This window comes from Anser brachyrhynchus (genome assembly GCF_964034855.1).
Source record: "Anser brachyrhynchus genome assembly, chromosome: 1".
NCBI lineage: Eukaryota > Metazoa > Chordata > Aves > Anseriformes > Anatidae > Anser > Anser brachyrhynchus.
The window spans coordinates 177,028,854-177,052,281 of NC_137694.1; the positions used below are offsets into that span (position 1 = coordinate 177,028,854).

Sequence of the window (23,428 nt, forward strand, 5' to 3'; positions counted from 1 at the left end):
TTCTCTTGAGTGAGAAAAGCAAAACTGTGAGGAAGAGTTCCTGAGCTATTCAGTTGAACGCATGGTGTGGCTTCTGAAAAGCCACACTCAGGGGACAGAAACTACCATTCTTTCCTGTAAGTAGAGGAATAATATACCAAATATCTATCCAAATATACCACATTTGTTGCATATATATATATATATTATTGATTTATTATTTAAGAATTCCTATTAATGTTATATACCTTTCAGTTATATTTGTAGTACTGTCTCACTAAAAGCAATTATTTTAAAATTTTTACAAGTTTACTCTTTGATGCACAAGGCACAAAAGAAGATGGAATACCATACTGACACAGGGGCCAGTCAAACTTTCTCTCACTTCATTGATGGTTGCACCAAACCTGAAGTCTGAAGAAGCTAAAAAGGTCACTGCAGAGAGACATATATTTTTGGGCCCTGGTGAAAAAAAAGAGACCTGAAAGACGAACAAGACCCAACCAGGATCAGATTTTCTTATATGTGTATATATTAAATTAAAGACTTAAACCTTTCAGGAAAAGTTTACCTCTTCATCAGAGGGAAAATCAGCTTAACAAAAGCCTTAAGCTCCTGTACCAGCTTATAGGATATGTATTTATGGGGAGACCTCTAAGAAAGGTGTGACTTTCTTCTCTAAGAAAGGTGTGACTAGGAAAAAAGTGTGGAAATTGACCCCAAAATTCCTTCTACTGAAAAGAGAATCAAGAAGATTTTCCAGGCTGAACTTATTTGCTGTTGGTTTCATAATGCTTTTAGGTTTCTGAGTCTCTTTTTATTTTGCAGAACAGAAACAAGAAATGTATGCCTCTAATGAATTTAACACAATCTGGGAAGAGAATGTGCAGAGCTGTCAAATGGGACTAGGAAAATCTAATTGTAATATGAACTCTTACAATGAACTATTTTTTTGGAGAAGGTGCAAGATCAGAACGTAGGAAGAGGTGCAAAATATCATACCACATAAAGAGCTCTAGCTGAAAGTACAATAGCTCTGCTTCTGCTACCACAGCATCAATAAATAAACATAATGAAATTCATGACACATTATTGCATTGCTCTGTATTGCCTCTATTCATTTAAAAATGATGAACACATTTAAAATAATTCACAACTTGTCAAACGCCTGTGAGCAGTGCAGTTAGACTAGTGCTATAAGAAACATTTGTGAAGATCTTATGAGAGCTTGATACAACCTATATCAAAGTAAAAATGGAAGTATGGGAAAACAGAACAGTAACTACTTCCCCTGAATCTACTAGTACAGTTGCATCCAATATATTTACACTGTTCACCAATGATATGTACTTACTGAAGCTGCGCTGTCAATAAAAAACACATTAAGAACCTTTTGAAAGAGCTTCCTTGTCAATTAGACTGCAGATACATTCTATTGCTCCATTTTTTCTGTCATTTTAGTATACTGGAACATATTAACAGTACTGGCTTGTCAATAAGGCAAATCCAAATCCTATTAATGGAGTTATACTGCCAATGTAATCGGCTTCCTATTTATCGAGCTCCCCAGTATCAGGGAAAGCTGTGAAATGGGATTATAAGGTTAGGTTACATACATCTGTCTCTATAGTATATAAATATTTGAGGAGTTTTGTGCAACTGTGTGAAGAAAAACGTGTAACCACTTTTTTCCCTTTAATAGTTTACCATCACTGAGGAAATATTAAATAATCCTCATTTATCACATTATTTTTCCTGTTTGCTGAAAGTAACACTGTTATATCATAAGATAGTCTGCTTTTGTGCCACACACATAGAAATGCCAGGAGATGTCTGCACATGAGATAGTATCTGTGCCAGAAAATTAAAAAGATAAGACACATTTATTTAGCTCTTGCATTGTGATGTATAATCTTGATATAATGAAGATTCTAAGTATAATTTTAGCTTAACAGAGACCCCTGTAAATAATTAATGAGGTAGTAATTCACGCACATATATATAAACATATATATATTCTACTTATATATATATAGTATATATATATTCTACATATATTCTATGTATATAAGTAGAATATATATATACTTATATATATGTGCGTGAATTACTACCTCATATTAATTATTTTAATATATATTATATATTATAGTATATATATATATATACTATATATATATAAGTAGAAGTTCAGCAAGCCTTCTATTTAATAGAAGCCTTAATGAAGTTGAACATTAGTCACTTTTAACCCATTCAATATTAAATAACTATTCTGACTGGATTTGTAGAATATACAACAGACCATTAAACGTAATTATATTTTTTCTAAAGTTTCTTAAAAAAAAAAAAAGTAATTGCATAAAAACATACTGCGTATTCTCTTATTAAATTAACTCTGTAGGTCTAACTTGAAAATATGGATTTTAAAAAAAACATGGTCCAAAATGACAGTTAAAGGTCAATGAATCAAGTTGCCAATTATATTTTCTGGTAGCAGATGGGTGCAATGAAACCTAATGATTGAATTTGAAACGCTTTAATGCACCTTTTATCTATGGCTCCCACCATATTGAGTCTACCTTAGTATTCCTAACAGATATTATGTTTACTGCATAACAAATTCAACTACAGTTAGCTAACTAGAATGAAATCTGCACTCATCAGAATATCCAGTTTACTCTAAAAATATCATACCATGAAATCAAAATAACATTTGGGAGAATATCTTTGATATCATTACTTTTGTGTGTTGCCTTTTTTTCTTTTTTTTTCATTCCAAACCACATGTTAACTATGAAATCTGTAAGTTAACAAATTAAAATTAGATGGAGACTTAAAAAAAAAGCAAAAAGCAAAAAACAAAAAACAAAAAACCACCAACCTACTGCCTTGAAATTTAAGGAGATGATCAAAGTATTTGTTATCATTTCAAAAATACTTTTTCTCTCATGTTTTTTTTTTTTTTTCTGTGTAAAAGCAACCTTGCCTTTTCTGCCTTTCTTTCATAAACACAAATTCTACTACGCACTAGTAAGCTCTTGGCATTTTATTTTTAATTTTGACACATATCTGAAAGATCTTACTCAGCAGGAATACCCAATGAAGCCAGTAAAAGTTGTAGAATTTGTCCTCTTTTTAAACTGCTGTTTTCCTGTTTCTGAGAGCAGCGTATCAGAAATGCTTTCTGAACAGATAAAAGCTTCATAAAAACTGCAATAATATAAGGTGAAGAGGAGATCAAATTATGGCCTTTTAACACTGACAAACTGTTTTGTACTCATAATATTTAGTAAGGGGTAACACAGACACCAGATATTTTAAATCTGTTAAGTTTGTGTTAACATCTATCCACTACATTTACCTTCTTCTGTCCTACCCATACTCTTACTAATGGCAACAATAAAACTCCCACTAGCCATGACCTGAGGTCCACTGAAATCAATGGACGTTTTCAAATTGGTTTCAGTAGTCCTTGGATCAGTCTGCTTCAATTATGGGATAAGTGAGTCTTTACATAGTGTGCTACATTCCCACAGATTCATATGTTGTATGCTGTAGAAACTGCAAAGGAGCAGGAGAAAGATTATGATAGTGATAGAAAATGAGAAGATATTTTCAAATGTAATGTTCCTTTATCCCAGCATATGGTCCTCTCCATGGACAACATTTAAACAGAATTGTAATGTCAATGACAGGGAAGGGTGATTCACTAGGCAACAAACACTGCACACAGCAGAAGAGTCCAGTTCTGTGCTTCTTCACTACAGTGTGGAAAAACAAACAAACAAACAAAAAACACTAAAGATAAAGCAGAAACTGATTCTGAAACCATACTGCCTGTACAGAAAATGTATTTAGAGGGGGACACTGAAGCTTTCTTCCAAGGTGATGGACAGAAGAACAGAGTACATCTAGATCACCTCTTTTCCTTTCAAGCTGCAACCTTATCCCCTTTCTTTTCCTAAAAGCCTTCCCCAGCAAAGCAATGATTCCCTTAAATTCTTTAGGAAGTAAGAAGTAAAACATAGGTGCTAAAGCTTACAATATCTCCTTATGTCTAATCTCACATTTAGGCATATTTTGTTAAAAATCACCAACAAGGTATTCTATAAAAGACTTTCTGACAGTATGCAAAGCCCTGCTCTCACACAAATATCTTAGCATAATTATTTCCTCTTAGCATTAGAAAAAGACACACCACTAAATATACTGCCAAAATAATGGCTGAATTTATGACAAAATAGTAGATCATCAAACTTTACAGATTCACATGCCTGTGTAAGGAGATTTTCAAGTGTGAAATGGTGATGAGTTGATTTATTATTTGTGACATAAGATAAATAATTTAGGCTTGCACAAATTTAGCTAGAGGTTCTGTCCCTAAATATATTTTAAAGCCATAACAGTCATTTGCCTATGATGAGGTACCTCATAAAATGAAAATTTGATTGAATACGCTATTAATACAATAGCAATGGACAAGTAGGTTTGGACAGAAAAGTTTGGGTTTTTTTTGGATATAGGGCTTCATAAAACCACCCATATCTCTGTCACTTTAATGTTAACATACTGCAATGACTTCAAACAGATTATAATTTAATAACATATTAAGTTAATTCAGATGACAGAACAAGCAAAGTTAGTTACCTTTCTTGATATGATCATTTTACCTAGAACACTGCACCCACTTATCTTGGTAATCTGTAAACTCATATGTATTTTAGGGGGTGACTTTAACATGTAAATTCTTAACAACCTGGGGAAAAATAATTTCTGGATTATGCCTCTCATTAAAGCTTGTCATACTGAGACTATGAAATCAGATTTTGATGTTAAAATAAAGAAGATCCTTACAACAAAGGCTTCTCTGAAAAGATTGCAGGATTAGAAAAAGTCCTCTTTCTGTGTTAGGACAATGCCTAGGACACTGCTGCAAGTTTCACCAGGAATAGAGACTGAACATGAATACTAATATTTGACTGAGGGTATAGTTGGAATACAGTGATTAAATTATGGGTTTGCCTCTATATTTAATCAGCAGGATGTTCAGACAGCACTTGAACACTTTTTTTTTTTCTTTTCCAAGAATAGAATGCGTGCAATGGAAGCTGAATGATCGTAGAATCATAGAATCACAGAATATCCCGAGTTGGAAGGGACCCGTAAGGATAATCAAGTCCAACTCCTGGCACCACACAGGTCTGCCCAAAAGTTTAGACCATGTGACTAAGTGCACAGTCCAATCTCTTCTTAAATTCACACAAGCTTGGTGCAGTTACTACTTCACTGGGGAGCCTGTTCCAGTGTGCAACCACCCTCTCAGTGAAGAACCTCTTCCTGATGTCTAGCTTAAACTTCCCGTGCCTCAGCTTGACACCATTCCCACGGGTCCTGTCACTGGTCATAACGGAGAATAGGTCACCTGCCTCTCCACTCCCCCTCGCGAGGAAGTTGTAGACTGCGATGAGGTCCCCCCTCAGCCTCCTCTTCTCCAGGCTGAACAGGCCAAGTGACCTCAGCCGCTCCTCATATGTCTTCCCCTCTAGGCCCTTCACCATCTTCGTCGCCCTCCTACACTACACAATGATGTATACCTTTTTTCTTCTTCTTTTTTTTTTTTCTTAAATTTGAATTTTCAAAGAAGACTTTATGCAACCATATATAAACAATGTCCACATCACAAAAGTCCCAAACCAGTATGCAGAAGTGTGTGTGGGGAGGAATCCTCTTTCAAAATGGGAAAAGAAATTGGAAATATTGCAGGTATAGTGCATGAAATTCCAAACAAGAACTCATGCAAAGGGGAAAAAAACTAACTTAAGGTTGTTCCCACTGCTCTTCCTGAACAGACAAACCAATTATGCGTAGAACAGACTAATGCTGCTCCCTGCAGGTGGATCAAGAGCCCACATGAAGCCATATCAACTTCCAATTTCACTGGAACTCAACACAAAGCTCTTGTCCACACAGAATGGTCTCTAGGAGTAGAACCTGTGAATGTAAATCTACACGTATAACCTCAAAAGGGTTTTATTGTTGTTTTCTTTTCTTTTCTTTTCTTTTCTTTTCTTTTCTTTTCTTTTCTTTTCTTTTCTTTTCTTTTCTTTTCTTTTCTTTTCTTTTCTTTTCTTTTCTTTTCTTTTCTTTTCTTTTCTTTTCTTTTCTTTTCTTTTCTTTTCTTTTCTTTTCTTTTCTTTTCTTTTCTTTCAGGGAGAGAATTTCATTAGGAGATGGATTAATTTATTTCCATGGAAAGTTATTCATTTACAGAATTAAAGGACATTGTAACTCATTGATGCTTATTTCTAAATAAACAGGCTACTGTACCATTGTGATTAAAACAAAAAGCATACAATACTAAGGCCTATGATATGGGCTTCAGTTCACATGCAATTTCATTAACTTCAACATGAGTTCCTAAGAATGAGTAAACTGGGTTTGTTGGTAGTTGTCGTTTAAATCTTCTCAGGCATGAAGTAATAAAATACAATCTGTCCTTCAAAAATACACTAAGATCAAGAGCAAAATCAATCCTCTTTCATGAAAAAAAGTTAGGATCTTATTCCTAGGAACTTTTGTATCAAACTTCAGCAGAGAGTTTCCAAGGTAATGGTGTAAAGCCTTATTTCTAAAGATTAATAATAGGATTGCTGCTTTAACTTAACCATAGCATAATGAACATCAACAATATAATGATGAGCCAAGCTACCAACAATTTTTAGAATGTACAAGGAATAGACAGATACTGGCAAGAATTAAACTGCCATTTTCACATATCTACCCAAAGGAGGAATTGTAATTGAAAAAAAAATAAAAAAATTACTTTTAGACTGCTGAGACTCATGCCAATTTTTTTTTTTTTTTTTTTTAATAAAATAGCCACAAGTAGTAACAAATTGGGTTTTGAGATTGGGAACTGGGCACGTATTCTAACCCAAATTACTATGTAATTGTCTTTATTATAAAATACTATAGAAAATGTATGGCTCAAAATTTAAATCAGAACAAAACCTTTTTAAATAATCTCTTCTCCTCCTCCAGCTCTTCAACACGCAAACTTATTTCTTCAGTGACTGCTATCAGCAAGACCAGTATAACTGCAAGAAATTTATCTTTATCTAAAGATCTTTGCCAATATTAGCCAAAATACCCAAGGTTTATATTTGTTTAATAGAAGCAGTTTTCTTTTTCTTTATTTTCATCCAAGTAAAATAGACTAAGAAGTGGGTCAAAATCCGGAAATCTAGCTACTCGCTCCTAAGGTTCCTTTCCGTAGAAGGCTCCTAAGGCTCCTAAGCGTAGAAGGGGATGAAGAAAAGAAGCTCAATGTGTGTTCTGTGCATATATTTTTAAATAAAGTTTAATTAAAGTTTTCTTCAAAAATCTAGTAGTCTGTTTGAAACAATGAACACATGAATACTTAAAATGAACTTCACAACTGAAGGAATCATTATTTCATTGTGATCACATTTTTGTGATAATGGGATGCATACTATTGGGGAAGATCAAACACATGGTGGCCGATGAATACGTTAATAAAACAAATTCATCAAGTTATTCTGTCCCTTGCAATATTGTATTCTGTTAGGCCTGATTAAGTTACAGGTGGTTTAAACAGACAGAATACATTTACAAACTTAGACAAAATAAAGACTATGCACTGAGGGAAATAACACAAAACCTTTTGTTTTCCTCTTTTTCACCCCATGACTACAAAGCTGACTGATAAAATTCTTGCCTCAAAACTACAAGATCCAAATTATCGTTTGGTTTTTAATACCTTAGCAAAGTGATTAAGTGAGGGTTATGCTCACATTTTACATGACTTGTACCTACTTTTCATCCCTACTTTTCATCATTTCTCTCAATCCTGAAGTCTGATAGGGGGATACACAGTTTTAAGCAAGATGTATAACTTCTACCATGAAGTGGAAAATGAGGTCCTTCCTTACTTATATGCTTGCCTCAGGAAAAAATGACAACAGAATTTATCTCTGAACTTGATGTTTTCTAGGGTGCAGCAAAAGGTGCAGACTGACAGAAGCTTCCAAAACACAGATCATATACAATGTAAATAAAGAAATAAATAAAATAATTTAAATGTGCGTTGGTTGTTGACAATACTTTTTAGCCAGCGAGATAGTTATTTACAATCTATGCTGTTCTAACATCTATGTACCTACACATAGGCATTCACACATGCAGTTATATTATCTGTCATACACTGTAGAAATTCAAATAGTTTCCAACGCTTCCTGGACCCATTTTTAAAAGGCATTTAAATTCATTAAAGGCACTCTAAATTCCACTATATTCTTATTGTCATTTGATCCACTGAAATGATGAAGAGATCAGAAAAGAACACACTGGGTACTTTACAGCTGTGGCTGAATAATCTTGCTCATGATCATCAAAGCAGGATTGTTTTCATGATCTTCAAATCTGCATATCAAATTACGCAAGTCTATGTGAAAGAGCAAAAATATCAAATATTCAGACATGAGGACTATCTCAGTAGAGTACTAGAGAATGCAGTTTGAGGCTAAGTGATACGAACAGCTTTTGCAGCTTTGCAATGTTTTTTAAAGCAAAGCAGAGAAGCAACAGGGAGCAGTTCAGCTAACAGATTCTGAGCTGAATTCTGCATATGCTTACACATATCAGTAACTCCAATCCTGTAAGCCATCTATTTAACTCTGTGCCTCTATTGACCGAAATTAAAATATTCACCGAATATTTTCTAAGGATCATGCCTTGGAAGACATAATACTAATGCGATTTAAAAGAAAGTTGGTGTCCATAGGCCTTAAAATTAATCATCTGCTGGTTAAGGACATTGTCCTGCTCTTCCTAGATTTGTGGAAAGAACAGACTCTACCTCAATATCAGGCAAAAATATCAGAACAAAGTCCAAGTGCTGAGTCTAAGGTGCTTTATTAAAACAATGCTTTTGGGTTTCTGTCACCTTTAAAATTTTACAAATTCCAAATATTTTCATATTTTCAGTAAGTATTCATAAAATTTGTTTAGCTCACATTGGTTTAACTTCCAAAAAAAAAAAGGAAAAAAAGCTGAATTGTAGCTAAACAAACTTAACCATAAGTGGTTGCTTAGCAATCAGCAATGAATGAGAGAGAAATATAGTAAGTAAAGATACTGACTGACATGTTCTGTGTTTGAATCATGGTATTCATTAAGAAGAAGAGAATAACACCAACAGAAGTTTAAAACAAAACTCTATTAATAAAAGAATACATATAACTGTCATTAGGAACAAATTATGCATTTAAAAGCTACAAATTGTTATTCACATGTCTGTTCTCTGCAAGAAAATCCTTTAGCTATTATTAAAAATACATTAAAATCCTTCAAAAATTTGATGAAGCCATTATTTACCTTTTGTTTTTAATTCAATTGTCAAGTGTGCTTCCAATGATTTTAAACACAGTATATATCTACAAAGCAAGCAAGAGTTTACAGCTTTGAAGACTTTGAATTGATTTTTAATGCACCAGCTTTCAAACACTACAAAGGCTGCTCTCCGCTGATAAAGACAGTAAACAAGAAATTGTCCTTTAAATGTTCCCTTTAATGTTTTTCTTTAATTAAAAGTCAATCAAGAAAAAAAAAAAGCATTGCAACATTAAAAAAGTAAATAAAATTAAGACATTAAAATTTTTTAAGATTTTTTGACACATGATGGATTCAAGCTAGAATGAAAACTTTGTTGTTGTTTACTTGTGCTAGTTTAGGCTTTCTCTGCACTGTAAACATTGTTAATCAAGAAATAAAAACAGGAACATGGGTTATCTCTGAACATAGCTATTTTTATTATGCAGAAATGTTAAAAATAAGATAAAATAAGAGTAAATGTTTTTAAAGTGCTAAAGAAAAAATATTTTTAATACCTTTAGATAATTTTAATACATTCCTTTCCTGTAATCAGACCAAAGCCTATTTATGTAGATTAGTTACATCTAGAGTCTCATTTATCCAACCTGTATTTATCCTTTGATCACAAAGCTTGTTAACTTAAATGGTCTTTTATTGTTATGATTCGTTTTCCCATAATTATGCAGTTTAACTGCCTGATTTTTTTTGAATAAATATATGCAAACGCGCCAATCATATTCAGCAGTGTTATGCTAGATGCTCAATGAACTGTAAGAGCCATTTCAATACAATAAAACTGCCTGGAAGTGTTCCAGGGCAAGGACTGCAAATACCAGTAATCATAGTGTCACTAGAACTAGTACAGGCAAATATAAGCGTGTCACACATATATCAATAGACAGTCTGAAACACTGCCTGAAACTAATTTCACATGTCTATCACTGCAAGAACCTACAATGCATCGATCAGAGGTACCACCCACACAACTGAAAGTATGCATTTGTATCTTGTAACAAGAGTTTTGCTTTTCCCTTTTAGAGTCCTCCTTTGGCATGCCATGGAGACTGCAGCATGCAGTCACCCAGGGGCAAACAGGATGTGATTAGAAACTCTTCTCTTATGGGCAAAAGTATTTTCTGAACCAGAGGAACTCTGGTCTGATGCATATATGACAGCCGGTAGAAACATCCACAGCTAATATGAAATACTGTTCACTTGAAGTATTTACTTGTCTAGATTGCCTATAGAATACAGAATTGAAAATAGATCAGCATGGGATTGTCTTCGGGGCTGAAAGAGGAATTGGCTCCTCACCACATGAAAATAAGATACAAACTGATCTTTATGCCGTGCTTCTATACAAGCAACATTAATAATTGGCTGAAGCAATTCAGCTTTATCTTGGTATGTAGATGGACTGCTTTTCTGAGGACGCACCACCAGATAAGAAAATAATAATAATAATAATAATTTCAAGCAAGTAAGAGATGAACTGATTTGATGCTGATTTGATGAACTGATGAACTGATTTGATTTGTACAGGTAACACCACTAACTAGTTGAAGCAATTCAGTAAAGAAAGATATACTTCTCCTGTGACCTTAATAAGCAGGAATTGTATCAGAAGCCTTTGGGACTTAGCTAGAAAATATATGACTGATCAAGGAGGTTATTTAAAGCACTGCCTAATATTCTAATTAATGGAGACATTCATATGAATTTGCTTGTTCTTGAATGTAGTACTTAATACTGAGAATTTTATCTAAAATGCCTAATAATTTATCTATTTTTTTCTCATGGGATTTACAGTAATTAATCCAGAAGCTTCTTCTGCATGGAAGAAAAAAAAAAAAAGACTACAGTAGAACAAAAAACAAAGGATGCACTAAAAAGACCATGACAAATACATTACAAGGGCTTAGAACACACCCTGGCTATGATTTATGGCAGGCAGTATATTACTCCATTTCATCTAATCATATCAGGAAAAGCTGCAACAAATAGTTAATCTCCTTGCTGCTTCCTTAAAAACCTAACAAATGAAACTCTTAAACTCAATGAACTTTTCGCACAAAATGATTTTGCCACTCTCTTCTGCGCACCTTTTTTATTTTTCTTTCTTTTTATTTTTTATTTTTCCCTATTTAAGTAACAACCTGCAGTGCCCTGATAGTTTTTACTTTTTTCCTAGATTCTCAAACCCTTTAGCATTAATTTCACCACTTCTCTTCTTACAGTTGAAGTAGAGATACAATTGAAAGCTTAAAGCTCTCAGACTATCTGCTGCAAAAATTTGTCCCAACTGCTCTACTCTGACCTTTTGACATCAACGGATTGCTTCGATACTTTTAAAGATAAAAACGGAGCTGTGTTTCTGCTCCGGTCAACAAATCATTGTTTAAGTTCTTTTCACAGAAAATTCTCACCTGTTGGAAAATACTAGTACTAGTAGCAAAATGTCTTTCCTTTATATGTGCTGAGAATCCTCAATCTTGAAGAGGTATCTCAAGACCTCTGCCATGCATCCTACATGTTTTCTTCAGTAAGAAAACAAGCCAAATACATACACTTTTTATACGTATAATAAGTGTCTTCTATAGCAAAACCTAAAACAAATTTGGCAAGGCATGTTAATTTTTATAGAAACAATGAAGGAAAGAGAGAAAAAGCAAAATCTTTAAAAATATAAATGCAATTATTAGCATATATGTTATTGTTTCCTGAGGAGGAAGATAAAAAATGAAGAAAAAAATGCTGAAAAAAAAATATTTTTCATTTGAAAACAAAATCCCAGCTGGGATACATGGTTATGTATTGTGACTCGGGACGTATTCTTATTTGATGATATTTTTACCTTCTTAGAAAAGTAAGTTTGTACCTATGCCTTCTTAATAGCCAGTGATATCTGGCAACATTTTTACAGGTACCTAATGATAATTTACCACATAACAATATTTGCAGAATGTTAAGAATAATCTGTATTCTGCACACTTCTAAAAGTTTGTGAAAACATATGAAAATATATGTTCAGCAACATGTTCCATGGAGTGTGATTTCTCCTTTCAGCTGCACATCTGATTATGTTACAGTTTACATCATAGTTATGAAATCTTCTAAATTCCAGTCTCCTCAATTAATGTTTGTAAAGAAGCTGTAAGAAAACAAAAAAGCTAAAGTCTAAAAATAACAGGCCTAATCATACTATTCTTAGCTGCACTCTGTAAGAATCTTAGTCACAATTTACTCTTGAACCACTGAAACAATTGATGTAGTCAAAATTATGCTATTGACTGATATCTGAGTAAAACCAGCCTTTTTCACCAGTGTGTGTAAGGTTAACAGAAACCTGACCAAATCTACTGTTAAAAGATAACTGATCAAAGAATCATTCGTACAAATTACTGGTAATCACAAATGTATGTAAATTTCCCCCGTTAAGGTCAGGCAGTAAGCGTGAGAACCAAGATGAGGAAAGCTCAGGCAACTTTAAGATCCATTGAGAAGTGTGATCTAGTAAATGTTGCATGACTTGCCTCATCTTTTTTATTTTAATTTCACTAACTTTCTTCTACTCTTATAATTTATAAAACAGCAAATTCTATGGAGACATTATTATTCTTAATTTATTGGTGATTGAGAATTTTTATTCTGGCAGCATCAATTTCTTTCTTACATCAGTGTTCTACTTCAGCCTCCTAAGTTGCCTTTATCTATATTATTTTTATTGTTTAATATTATAGCATTTCATCTTGGAAAGTTCTTTAGATCTCACATGGATTTATATATCAATGATCCTTTTGAAAATAATATTACTATAAACAATACTGGCAAGGAGATTAAGACCAAAACCAGAGCAGCAGTAACATAAAACAGGAACCCAGTCCTGCTTCCTCTGCCTATTTCGGCAGCTGGGGTGGATGCAAGGATGAGCTCTAGGTTGTCAGATCTGGTCCCAGGGTGTATGTACATTGTGCTATCAGGGTATCTTGAGGAGGAATGAGATAATGCTTCACCAAAACATAAAAAAGGTTCTGTCCTGCAATTTTTATCCAGTCAACCCCAATATACTTCGATGAATAAGTAAACCTAACACTACAGAACTACAAAACACAAAATCATACTAATTGCAGACTGTATTTACATAATGCAAGCATTCATAGGAGTTATTTTGCAAGAAATCTAACCTTGACAGATTGTAAAAACTACCATAATGCATTGTAGTAAGGCAGTTCTGATATTACATTTGATAACAATCCTTAGATATGGCCCTAGAATATGTAGCTGCAAAATCCAAACATGTATACAGTACAGACTTGTCTACCTGCAAATGTGTAAAACTGCCCCCAAATCCCCTTAGTGCAAAATGTAAACCTTATCAGCTAAAATGCAAGAGAATCATACTCCTCATTTGCAGCAGAAGATACAGAAATCAGACTTATTGACTCTGATTTATGACAAGAATGTAAAATCCTGAGAATGAATGCAACTTCTGTAAGGAAAGTTTTGTGCTTCTTTTTGCAATCCTAAAATTTCTGAGCTGAAGTTTCTCAAAGTAAAGCATGGAACAACATTATATCTAAAGACAGGGCAGCATTAATACAAATTATATTTTTATTTCCCTTGAAGACTGCTTCTTCTTATGTACTACCAAGCACCTGGCAATGAAGCTGCACTGGGATTTGACAGTAATCTGTTGACGCATCATAAACATCAGGTGCCTGAAGTATTAAGAATGATCTGTACTTTATCTTAAAATGCTACAGGACTGCCTAGTACAGCAACTGCAGTGATTCCCAGCTTGAGAGTTTCTTGCAGCACAGTCATTCTTTTTTGTTGTTTGTTTAGCAAAAGCTATGACCACTGCCTCCTTTATTCAGTCCCTTCTCATTCCTCATACATATACAAATCTCTCCAAGTTGTACTACAAGTGACATAAAAAATAATTTCTAGGATCATCAACAATCTTTGTATATGTATACAGGTTTCTACACCCCTATCACATCACTTCGAGGAATCTTTTTCCAGAACCTATTTATTCAAAGAACCTATTCATTTCCCTTTATCCACCCATACTTTTATCTGTTGGAAACCTGCAGGAAAAGAAATTGTGACTTGCTCAACCAGGGAAAGATTTTCCCATGCTAATACAAACTGATTAACACAGAACTTTTTGGTAGGAGAGATATGAACATGTGTGTGTAAGTTTATACATTTTTCATATTTATATCTATACATATATATGCTTTACATATACAAATACTTAATGACTGCTCTTCAAAATAAAACAAAATACTGTTTCTCTTAACCAGGCGAGTAGATCAAGTTGATGTACTCACCAGAACAAGATGAATAGAATTTGCCCAGTAGTCTTTAAATTCTAGAGTGAATACATATTGTCTTTCAGCCATGAAGAGACTCCATTTTCTCCTGCTTTTCTCATTTTTTCCCCAAGAAAAAGTAATAGTTTGGGCCCTAATTTATTTAAAGGTTGCACAGAATTTTGATTTTGGTGATAAGAATTGTATTGCACTGGCTTATATTTAAATATTTTTTACGGACTCACCATTTGAAAGCACTGTTTCTAAAGAATGTTTAGAATACGATTGCTGAAGTAAAAAACAAGGAAACATGCTAATGTGTAGCTGTTCTAACTTCCCAGTTAAACACTGTTCTTCAAATCGCAAATGGTCTATTTTCACAGACTCTAAGCATTTGCAGCTCTATTATGCCAATGCCTCTCTTATGCTGGAGGTATTCAGCATCCTTGTCTATTGGTCCAAAATTTTATATGTACCTATATGTGTGCATATATATATATAACTATTTAATTAATATGGTACTGAATAATTTCATTGTTCATAAATAACATGTAATAACTGCATATAGCCAAATGCTACAAAGTAGTGAATAAACACAAAGTTTTTAAACCTTGTGACTAATGAACAGAAGTTGCTTAAAGAGGGGCGAGATTACACAGCTCTAACACATATCAAGCAGTTTTTTACTCAAGTGATGGTCCTTTGGCATCAGTCTGAAACCCATAGCCAGTGAGTTTAACCCACAGGTGTACATTGATACAAACTGAGATGTCTGTAGAACAAAATACTATTCATCAGAAATTGGGGAATCATAATACTTATTAATGTTAATAGCCATTATTGCAAAGAAAAACAAAACAAAAACAAAACAAAACAAAACAAAACATTAGGCACTCCCAATAAGAGTGAGAAAATTTGGATCTTACTAAGAAAGAAATTATTTATTTGATTTTAAATATTTATAAACTCAATTGAATGTACTAAGTAATAATAGAACACTTAGTGTATATATATATATATAAATCCATAGTGTATAAGTAAATATATTTATATTTATATATATATATATAAACATAAAGTTTTAATAACGGCTTCCTGCTACAGAAATCTGCCATTAAACTCTTGCCGAGAAAATGAGAGTGAAGGAAAGCAGATCCACTGTATAAATTATATAGTGTAGGATTATCACAACTCAGTAATATATCTGGAAAAACTAAAGTGAATATTCACTACAAAACATTTAGCTTTCCTTTACTGAGGTAACAACACCTTTTTGCTTTTTTGAATTGATTAATGAAAGGAGTTGATAAAGCAGCTTGTTTGGATTCTGCACCTTCCCCCTTCCCTCCCCCCCACTGGCTATACCTTTGATTCTAACTGTGCAATTTGCGCTTCCAGACGCAGGTTTTCTGGAGTGATTAAGGATGTATTAGACCCAGAGAGAGGGCTTATCCTTTACTGTTTCTGTGTAAGTTTGCAGTTTGAATTTTACATGACACAGAAATAAAGGACCAGACAGAAAGTACTGTATACATTCTAAATGTACATTCTACTGTCTAAATGCAAATCTTATATAATATTTACTCTGGAGATGGTGAATACAAAATGTATTTTAGTAATACAAAATCATAGTGAAGAGGATCAGATATTCCCATCTAGCTACTTTGAGTCTGGGACTTTCCTGAATAGAAAACTGCTTGGTTTCATATGGTGTTTTGTTAATATAACTACAAAGTATAGCATTAAAAACTATGTTTGAATCACTACAGAAAAAATGTTTCCTAATCTGTTATCTGCACCATCTAAACATCCCAAACACTCTGTGTAGATATTCGAGGAAAGCAAGAGCAAAATATTAGATAAACCAGTATGTGCTGTGTGAAGTTACAGTAAACATTTCCCACACTTCCTGTGTTGAAAACACTTACAGAAACCACAACACACCTTATTAAGGGAGGAAATTCCTCTTATAGCTTTATATAGGTCTCACGGAAAAAAAAAAAAAAAAGTCATGACTGATATACAGTGAACACTGTAAAAAAGGAGTCATATTTTCCATAGGGATTTTACACTACAATTGAATCTTTACTGCTCAGTAGCATCAATACATGAATTAATTGCTTTATATAGACATTACATAGTTGTAGGAAGGTAAAATTTTCTGTCTTTTAGTAACTATTACACTTGTCAGTAGGTTAAAAAATATATTATTCTTTTTTTTTTTTAGCATTCTCACCACTCCATTTTACATTGAAAAAAAAAAAGTTGACATAACTTAAACAAATATGTCATTGAAAGTTATTTGTCTTGTAAAGCTTGAATTATAAATCAAATTATATCTGGTTGTGCCCTAACCTAAACTTTTTCCTGAAGTGTCACTTTTTGTTAAAATCAATTCCAGATTTTAAGTATTGTTCTGCTTACCTAATTGATAGTAACACAACTTCATGATAGGCATAAAAAGAAATTGTTTCTGTGACACAACTCAATAGCGGGTTGAGGATTAGTTCAGTGACCTTGTACAGACAGATTTTTTATTATTATTTTTTTTTCTGTTAAAAATATTCAATTCACAGTTACCAGAATTTTGGTTACTTGACAATTACTGATGGCCACCTCTATTTAGTGTAAAATGTTAGATGCAGCTGGCAACTAGAACATTTGATGTCCACAGACTGTAGGGTAGGATAACTCAAAGGTATAATGAATTTTCTTTCAAAACATCAAGTGTCTACAGTGCAACTTCTTTCCCACTAGCTGCATACACAAAATGAGCCTGTGTCACTTCTGATACACTCAGCTCATTCCCCTATGACTCAGAACAGCATATTAGGAGAACCACAGGACAAAACAGATATGACATTTCAAATATATTTAATAGTCATTATCCAGAGCCTGCTTTCAATCCAAATGTTAAAAATCACTTTGGAACATATCTGTAGTATTTGAACATTAAGCTGCATTAATCATGAAGTAATATTTTAAATTAAATCAACTGGAGCCAAATTCTGCCCTCACCTTCACTCTGTGAGTTCACTGTTCTGGAATGTATCTTCTGAGTTTGGATTTTAAACTATCTGCTAGAAATTAAGTCACTTGATTAGCATCCTATATCCAATGGTCCAAATTCTGCCATTTCTCAGAGTCACAAAAGTCAGTAGAGGACAGTGTGGATATAACTGACAGCAGAATGCAGCCCAGCTGTAATTTCTAAATGAACTTTGGTAAAAGACAGAGCACATAAGTCTTTCACTATAAAGCAATAATCAATATTGACTCAGGCTACTGGAAATCTGACTAGTTGTTTTGCTGTTTTATGACAGGATATGAGTTTTGTTAACATTTGGGGGTAGAAAGGAGTTGCCACGTACAATTTTTCTACTTGACTAAGCAAAAATTGGAGGTTGTTTATGGGGAGAGGAGGAGGCAATGGGGCCCCAATGATACTGTTCTGTGTCAAAAATAAATATTTATGTATATATATTCTAAAGAAGGAAATTAAAAAAATTAAAAACATACATCTGGAAAAGATAGCTCATATTTACATACAGGATTGGAGGGCTATAATACACTGTTGCAATAGATGTCCTCAGTGTGTAGAGTTTCTCCCATGTCATGTTACTACAGATGATATGACTGCTTCAGAAACGTCCTCCCCCCTCTACACCCCAAACCAAAGCAATGTGAAACCTGCAGAAGCGCCCACCTCTGTCTGATGATCTTCTGGGAAAATAACCCAAAGTGCCCCAAGATTAAGCGCCTACCTGCACTCTTACATGCACCTCTTTTACACTGCTCCATTTATTTCAGTGAGCACTTACTTTTGAACCACACAGGAAATGCCAGTGTGACAGCAGAACCAGACACATCAAATGTGATCTGTTTCAACTTTTATTAAGTCCACCTCTCCTTAATGACTTGGGTTGATCTCCTCAGTGGTGCCTTACAGCAGATTTCACTGCAGACAAAATGGAAAGTTAAACCAGCGTCTAAAGTGAGGTCCAGGGTATTCTAAAAGTCTCCTACCTGAATTATGGACATCCGGCTCGGGGGAGCCTCGCTGGCGTTAGTCCCTTGCCCTGTGAAGCTGGTATGGCAGCCCACATGTCCCTGGGGTACAGTCAGGTTGTTGGAGGCGGGCTTCAGGTACATCACCTCAGACCTGGGAGAGCTGAGGGGCAGGCGGGTCTGGTAGTCAAAGTACATGGGTGAGGTGGCCAGGGATGGGCTGCTCACCACGTTCATGACATTGAGGGGGCCCCGGCTGTCCTCGCCCTCACTGGGCACCAGCATAATGTCATTCTTGCTGATCTTCTTCTTCTTGCCCTTGCCCCCTCCACTGCCACTGCCTCCTCCTCCCCCACCACTGCCTCCCCCTCCTCCCAGCTGAGGGTGGCTATACTCAGCAATGCGACAATTATAGGTGCGGATCTCCTTGTTCTCTCGCTTGCACTTCACAGCAATAGTGATCATGGCAGCCAGCAAGATGATGGAGACAGTGCTCAGGGTCACGATCAGGGGCAGAGACAAGTCCCAGTGTGGTCGCCGGTGCTGCTCGCCATTCACTTGTGGCTCACCAGCCTCGGGCAGGGGCCCTGCCAAGGCCCTGACAATGAGCTTGGCCACAGCAGAGAGGCTGGGCTTGCCATGGTCACTGACTTTTACCACAAGTTCAGCCACAGGGCTGAGCTCCTCCCAGTAGGGGTGCAAGGTGCGTATCTCACCACTAGTGGGGTCCATCTCAAAGAGGTGCTCCTCATTGCCTTCCACAATCTCGTATGTGAGGCGCCCACTCTCCCCAAAGTCACTATCCAGGGCACGGACAGTGCCCACCGGGTAGCCCACCCCAGCGTTGCGTGGCACCTGCAGCTCAGCAGTGTCATTGATGAGGGCAGGCAGGACAATGAGGGGTGCATTATCGTTGACATCGAGCACGGTGACACGTACTGTGGCATTGCTCTCACGGTGGGGTGAACCCGAGTCCTTGGCCAGCACGCGAAACTCAAAGTGCTTTGTCTGCTCATAGTTGAAACTTCTCAGGGCATAGATAGCACCATTTGTTGGGTTGACAGAGACATAGGTGTAGATGGAGACGTCGCCTACGTGCCCAGGCAGAATGGAGTAAGAAACTGTCCCATTTTGCCCCAGATCCGGGTCCTGAGCCAATACAGAGCCCAGGTATTCCCCAGGGATATTGTTCTCAGGCACCTGCAACACATAGAGGTTCTTGCTGAAGCGGGGTGGGTTGTCATTCTCATCGAGGATCCGGACAGAGAACGACTTGGTGGAGTTGAGTGGGGGGCTGCCCCCATCCCGTGCCACGATGGTGACATTGTATTCATCTTGTGCCTCACGGTCCAGGGGACGGTCAGTGACCACAGTGTAGAAGTTGTCATAGTTCTCCTCCAGGGTGAAAGGGACGGCTCCAGGCCCACCACCACCGCCCAGCACCCGGCACTGGAGCTGCCCATTCTTGCCAGAGTCACGGTCGGTGACCCGCACCAGGGCAATGACGGTGCCCGGTGGGGCAGCCTCACTCAGTGCTCCCTGGCGAACGGACACAAAGCCAATGGTGGGCGCGTTGTCGTTGCGATCAATGAGGCGGACGGTGACTTTGCAGTGAGCAGGGATAGGGTTGGGTCCCAGGTCCCGAGCCTGGACGTCGATCTCTATAAGGCCACTCTCCTCATAGTCCAGGTTGCCCTTGACACGGATGAGGCCACTCTGCGGGTCAATGCTAAAGAGGTCGCGGACACGCTCAGGCGCGTAGCCACTGAAGGAGTAGAGCACCTCCCCGTTGGTGCCCTCATCGGCATCAGTGGCATTGAGGTCAATGACAGCCGTGCCCAGCGGTGCGTTCTCTGGCAGTTCCACCACATAGGAGGCTGCCTCAAAGACAGGGCTGTTGTCGTTGGAGTCAATGAGGCGCACATTGATCTGCACCGTGCCTGAACGTGGTGGGTCGCCTCCGTCCAGTGCCGTCAGCACCAGGGTGTGGTGACTCTGCTCCTCACGGTCTAATGGCTTCTGGATGACCAGCTCTGGAAATTTTGTGCCATCACCACGCGACTTCACATCAAGGGAGAAGAGGCCGTAATCATCACGGGTGAGCAGGTAGGTGCGCAGCCCGTTGTCCCCAGCGTCTGGGTCGTGGGCGCTGGTAAGAGGGAAGCGGGTGCCCGGCGCGGCATTTTCCGAAATGTCCATGTCCACCTGGTCGGATGGGAATGCCGGTGCGTTGTCGTTCAGGTCCTGGATCTCCACCTTGATCATGCAGATCTCCTGGTCGTTGGCGAACACCTCGAGGGACAGCTGGCACTTGGCGCTGCGCCGGCACAGCGCCTCGCGGTCAATGCGCTGCTTGGTGTAGAGCAGCCCGCTCTCTCCGTCCACGTCGAGGAGGTGCGGGGCTGAGTTCTCCAGCACCCTGAAGGTGGACTTGGCGCCGCGACCACCGCCGGGGCCGCCGCGCTCCGCGGGCAGCATCCCGCCGCCCGCCGCCAGCCGCGCATCGCGGCCGATGTTCCCGATGACCGTGCCCGCTCCCTGCTCCTCCGGCACCGAGTAATTCAGGTTCTTCAGCGACAGGGCGGGAGCCCAGCACAGGAAGAAGCAACAAATGGAAAGGTACATCCCCGAGCAGGGGTGGGGGTGGCAGCAACTGCAGCGGCGACCAAGGTTGTCCCCGTCTTCTCTGCCTCCTGCGCGGGGATTGCTCTTCCTCCTCCAGCACCGTTCCTTTTTTTTTTTTTTTTTTTTTCCTCTCCTCCTCTCTCCCCACCCCTATATTTTAAGTTCCTGAACCTGTTGCTCTAAAACATCTGCAGAGACACAGGATGAGAGGCAGCAAATGGACCATGTAGCTCAGAGGGAGGGAGCGAGCGAGCGGGGGGGCCGCGGGGGAGGGGGGAGCAGCCTCGGCAGCCTTTCAGCAAGCGCTTGCCGTGCTTGCAGTCCCCTCGCAGTTACTTCGGCTGTCCAACTTCGGCAGGGGGAGGATTTCAAAAATCAGAAAATTGGCAAAAAGATCTTCTCCTCCGGGCAGGCGAAGTGTTCCAGATCCTTGAATCTCCGCAGATGTACAAAGGATAATAAAAATAACAATCATAAAAAATCGGCGGCGGTGGTTGTTTTTCTAAAAACGATCAAAAAGATTTTTTTTAAGACGTGTATTTATATATACATGGGGAAAGGGGTGGTGGCCACAGGTCTGTAAGCAAAGGGAGTAAAGCTTATTTGCTACTCATCACTTGCGATGCGATTGATGAAGTGGAGGGATGAGAGAGAGACAGAAGGGAAAAGAAGTCTCAGCTTGTTGTTGAAGCCCTCTTCGTGTGCAGTGAGAGGCAGTGAAATGTCTGATTGCACCGCGGGGTTGTTGGTTTTCAGGGAGTGTTTTGCTGCATTTAGAGATCTAATCTTGCATTGCTTGCGGCGGAGAGCTGCATCTCGCTGCCATCGGTATTTCCCCCTCTCTGTCTCATACACCCTCACTCTTTCCTTCCCGAATCAGAAGGCAAGGAAATGAGAATTGGAGGGTAGAGGGGAAAACAAAACAAAACAAAAGACACAACAAACTAGTGTCAGGATTTGTAGTTTCCTTTCTCTCCCTCTACTACCAGCCTCCCACTCAACCGTTTGGGATGGAAAAAAATTAAGAAACCCACCAGCTGATCATCATCCTTAGCAGTAAACATATATCTTTTAAGAGAAATCACAGGCTGTGCTCAATCAGATGCACACTTGGGTTTCTTTAAGATAGGCCAGTAGCCGCCGCCACCACCACATCCTTTCTCTGTGTATCTATGCGTGTTTGTGTATGCTTGTCTGAGGAGCTGCACTTTTCTAGATGCAGTTTAATTCCAGTTTGCTTTTCTCTCCAGTCGAGAGGAAATCAACAGGCAACCCATGGCTGCACGGCTAGACTTAAAAAAAAAAAAAAAAAAAAAAAAAAGCGAGCGAGAGAGAAAGGAAAAGACTAAGGGGGTGGGGGGAGAGAGAGAAAGAAAAGCCACCACACACACACTCTCTTAGTCTCTCGCTAAAAGGGAAACAGTCTCTGTATTCACAAGGCTGCGCTGTCAAGTGCCTCTCTTTTCTTTCTATTCAGCATCTCCTTCCAATGACACTGCCGCCTAGTCCTCTTCATTTAAGGGAGGGGAGAGGAAGAGAAAAAACAATCTGGATGATGAATAAAGTGGCAGATCTTTTAATCGACTAATTCGCTTATCTTAAAGCCTATGCAGATCTGTGGCTGGTGTGATGCATTTTTTGCAGCCCTTTCAAGCTTTAGCAGTCTCTCCGGGCATCTTGGTGTAGTGGGGAGAACAGCGGCAATGCCAGATGCATTCACCCTGTCTGATTCACCTTTCCCAGTAATATGCTGTATAAGTAAATATTGGGGAAGGGTAAATTTTCAGATTCTTTTTACAACCAGAAATAAGTGAATGGCAGATCCAGAAATGCAGGTGTTTGAATCTGCTGGATGAATCAGATCCAGCGGAACAAATCACATTCACTATCGCCTCATGTTCCTCCCTTCACAGACATTAGTTGCAGCTTCTTCCTAACGCTTCTGACTCACTCTACAGACAGAAAAAAATCAGATTTATGTTTTGGAGGGGAAAAAAAAGGAATGAGAGAAGGGGGTGTCGGATCCAGCTACACTTTTACTATACCTCTTTCTCCTGGAGACTGAGGATCAGGAAAACAAGGCTGTTATCCACTCACTGGCACAG

General features: G+C 37.8%; 1 protein-coding gene across 5 annotated transcripts in view; it reads right to left on the reverse strand.

The window, feature by feature from the left end:
- Positions 1 to 21,324, reverse strand: part of PCDH17 (protocadherin 17) — an 88,411-nt gene extending 67,087 nt beyond the window's left edge. For all 5 annotated transcript variants that reach the window (XM_080575713.1, XM_080575714.1, XM_080575712.1 and 2 more), the window contains exon 1: positions 18,717 to 21,324. In XM_080575713.1, coding sequence (XP_080431839.1) covers positions 18,717 to 21,323 — 2,607 coding nt within the window. In that variant the 5' untranslated portion in view covers position 21,324. The remainder of the gene's footprint in view (positions 1 to 18,716) is intronic.
- Positions 21,325 to 23,428: the final 2,104 nt, after the last annotated feature.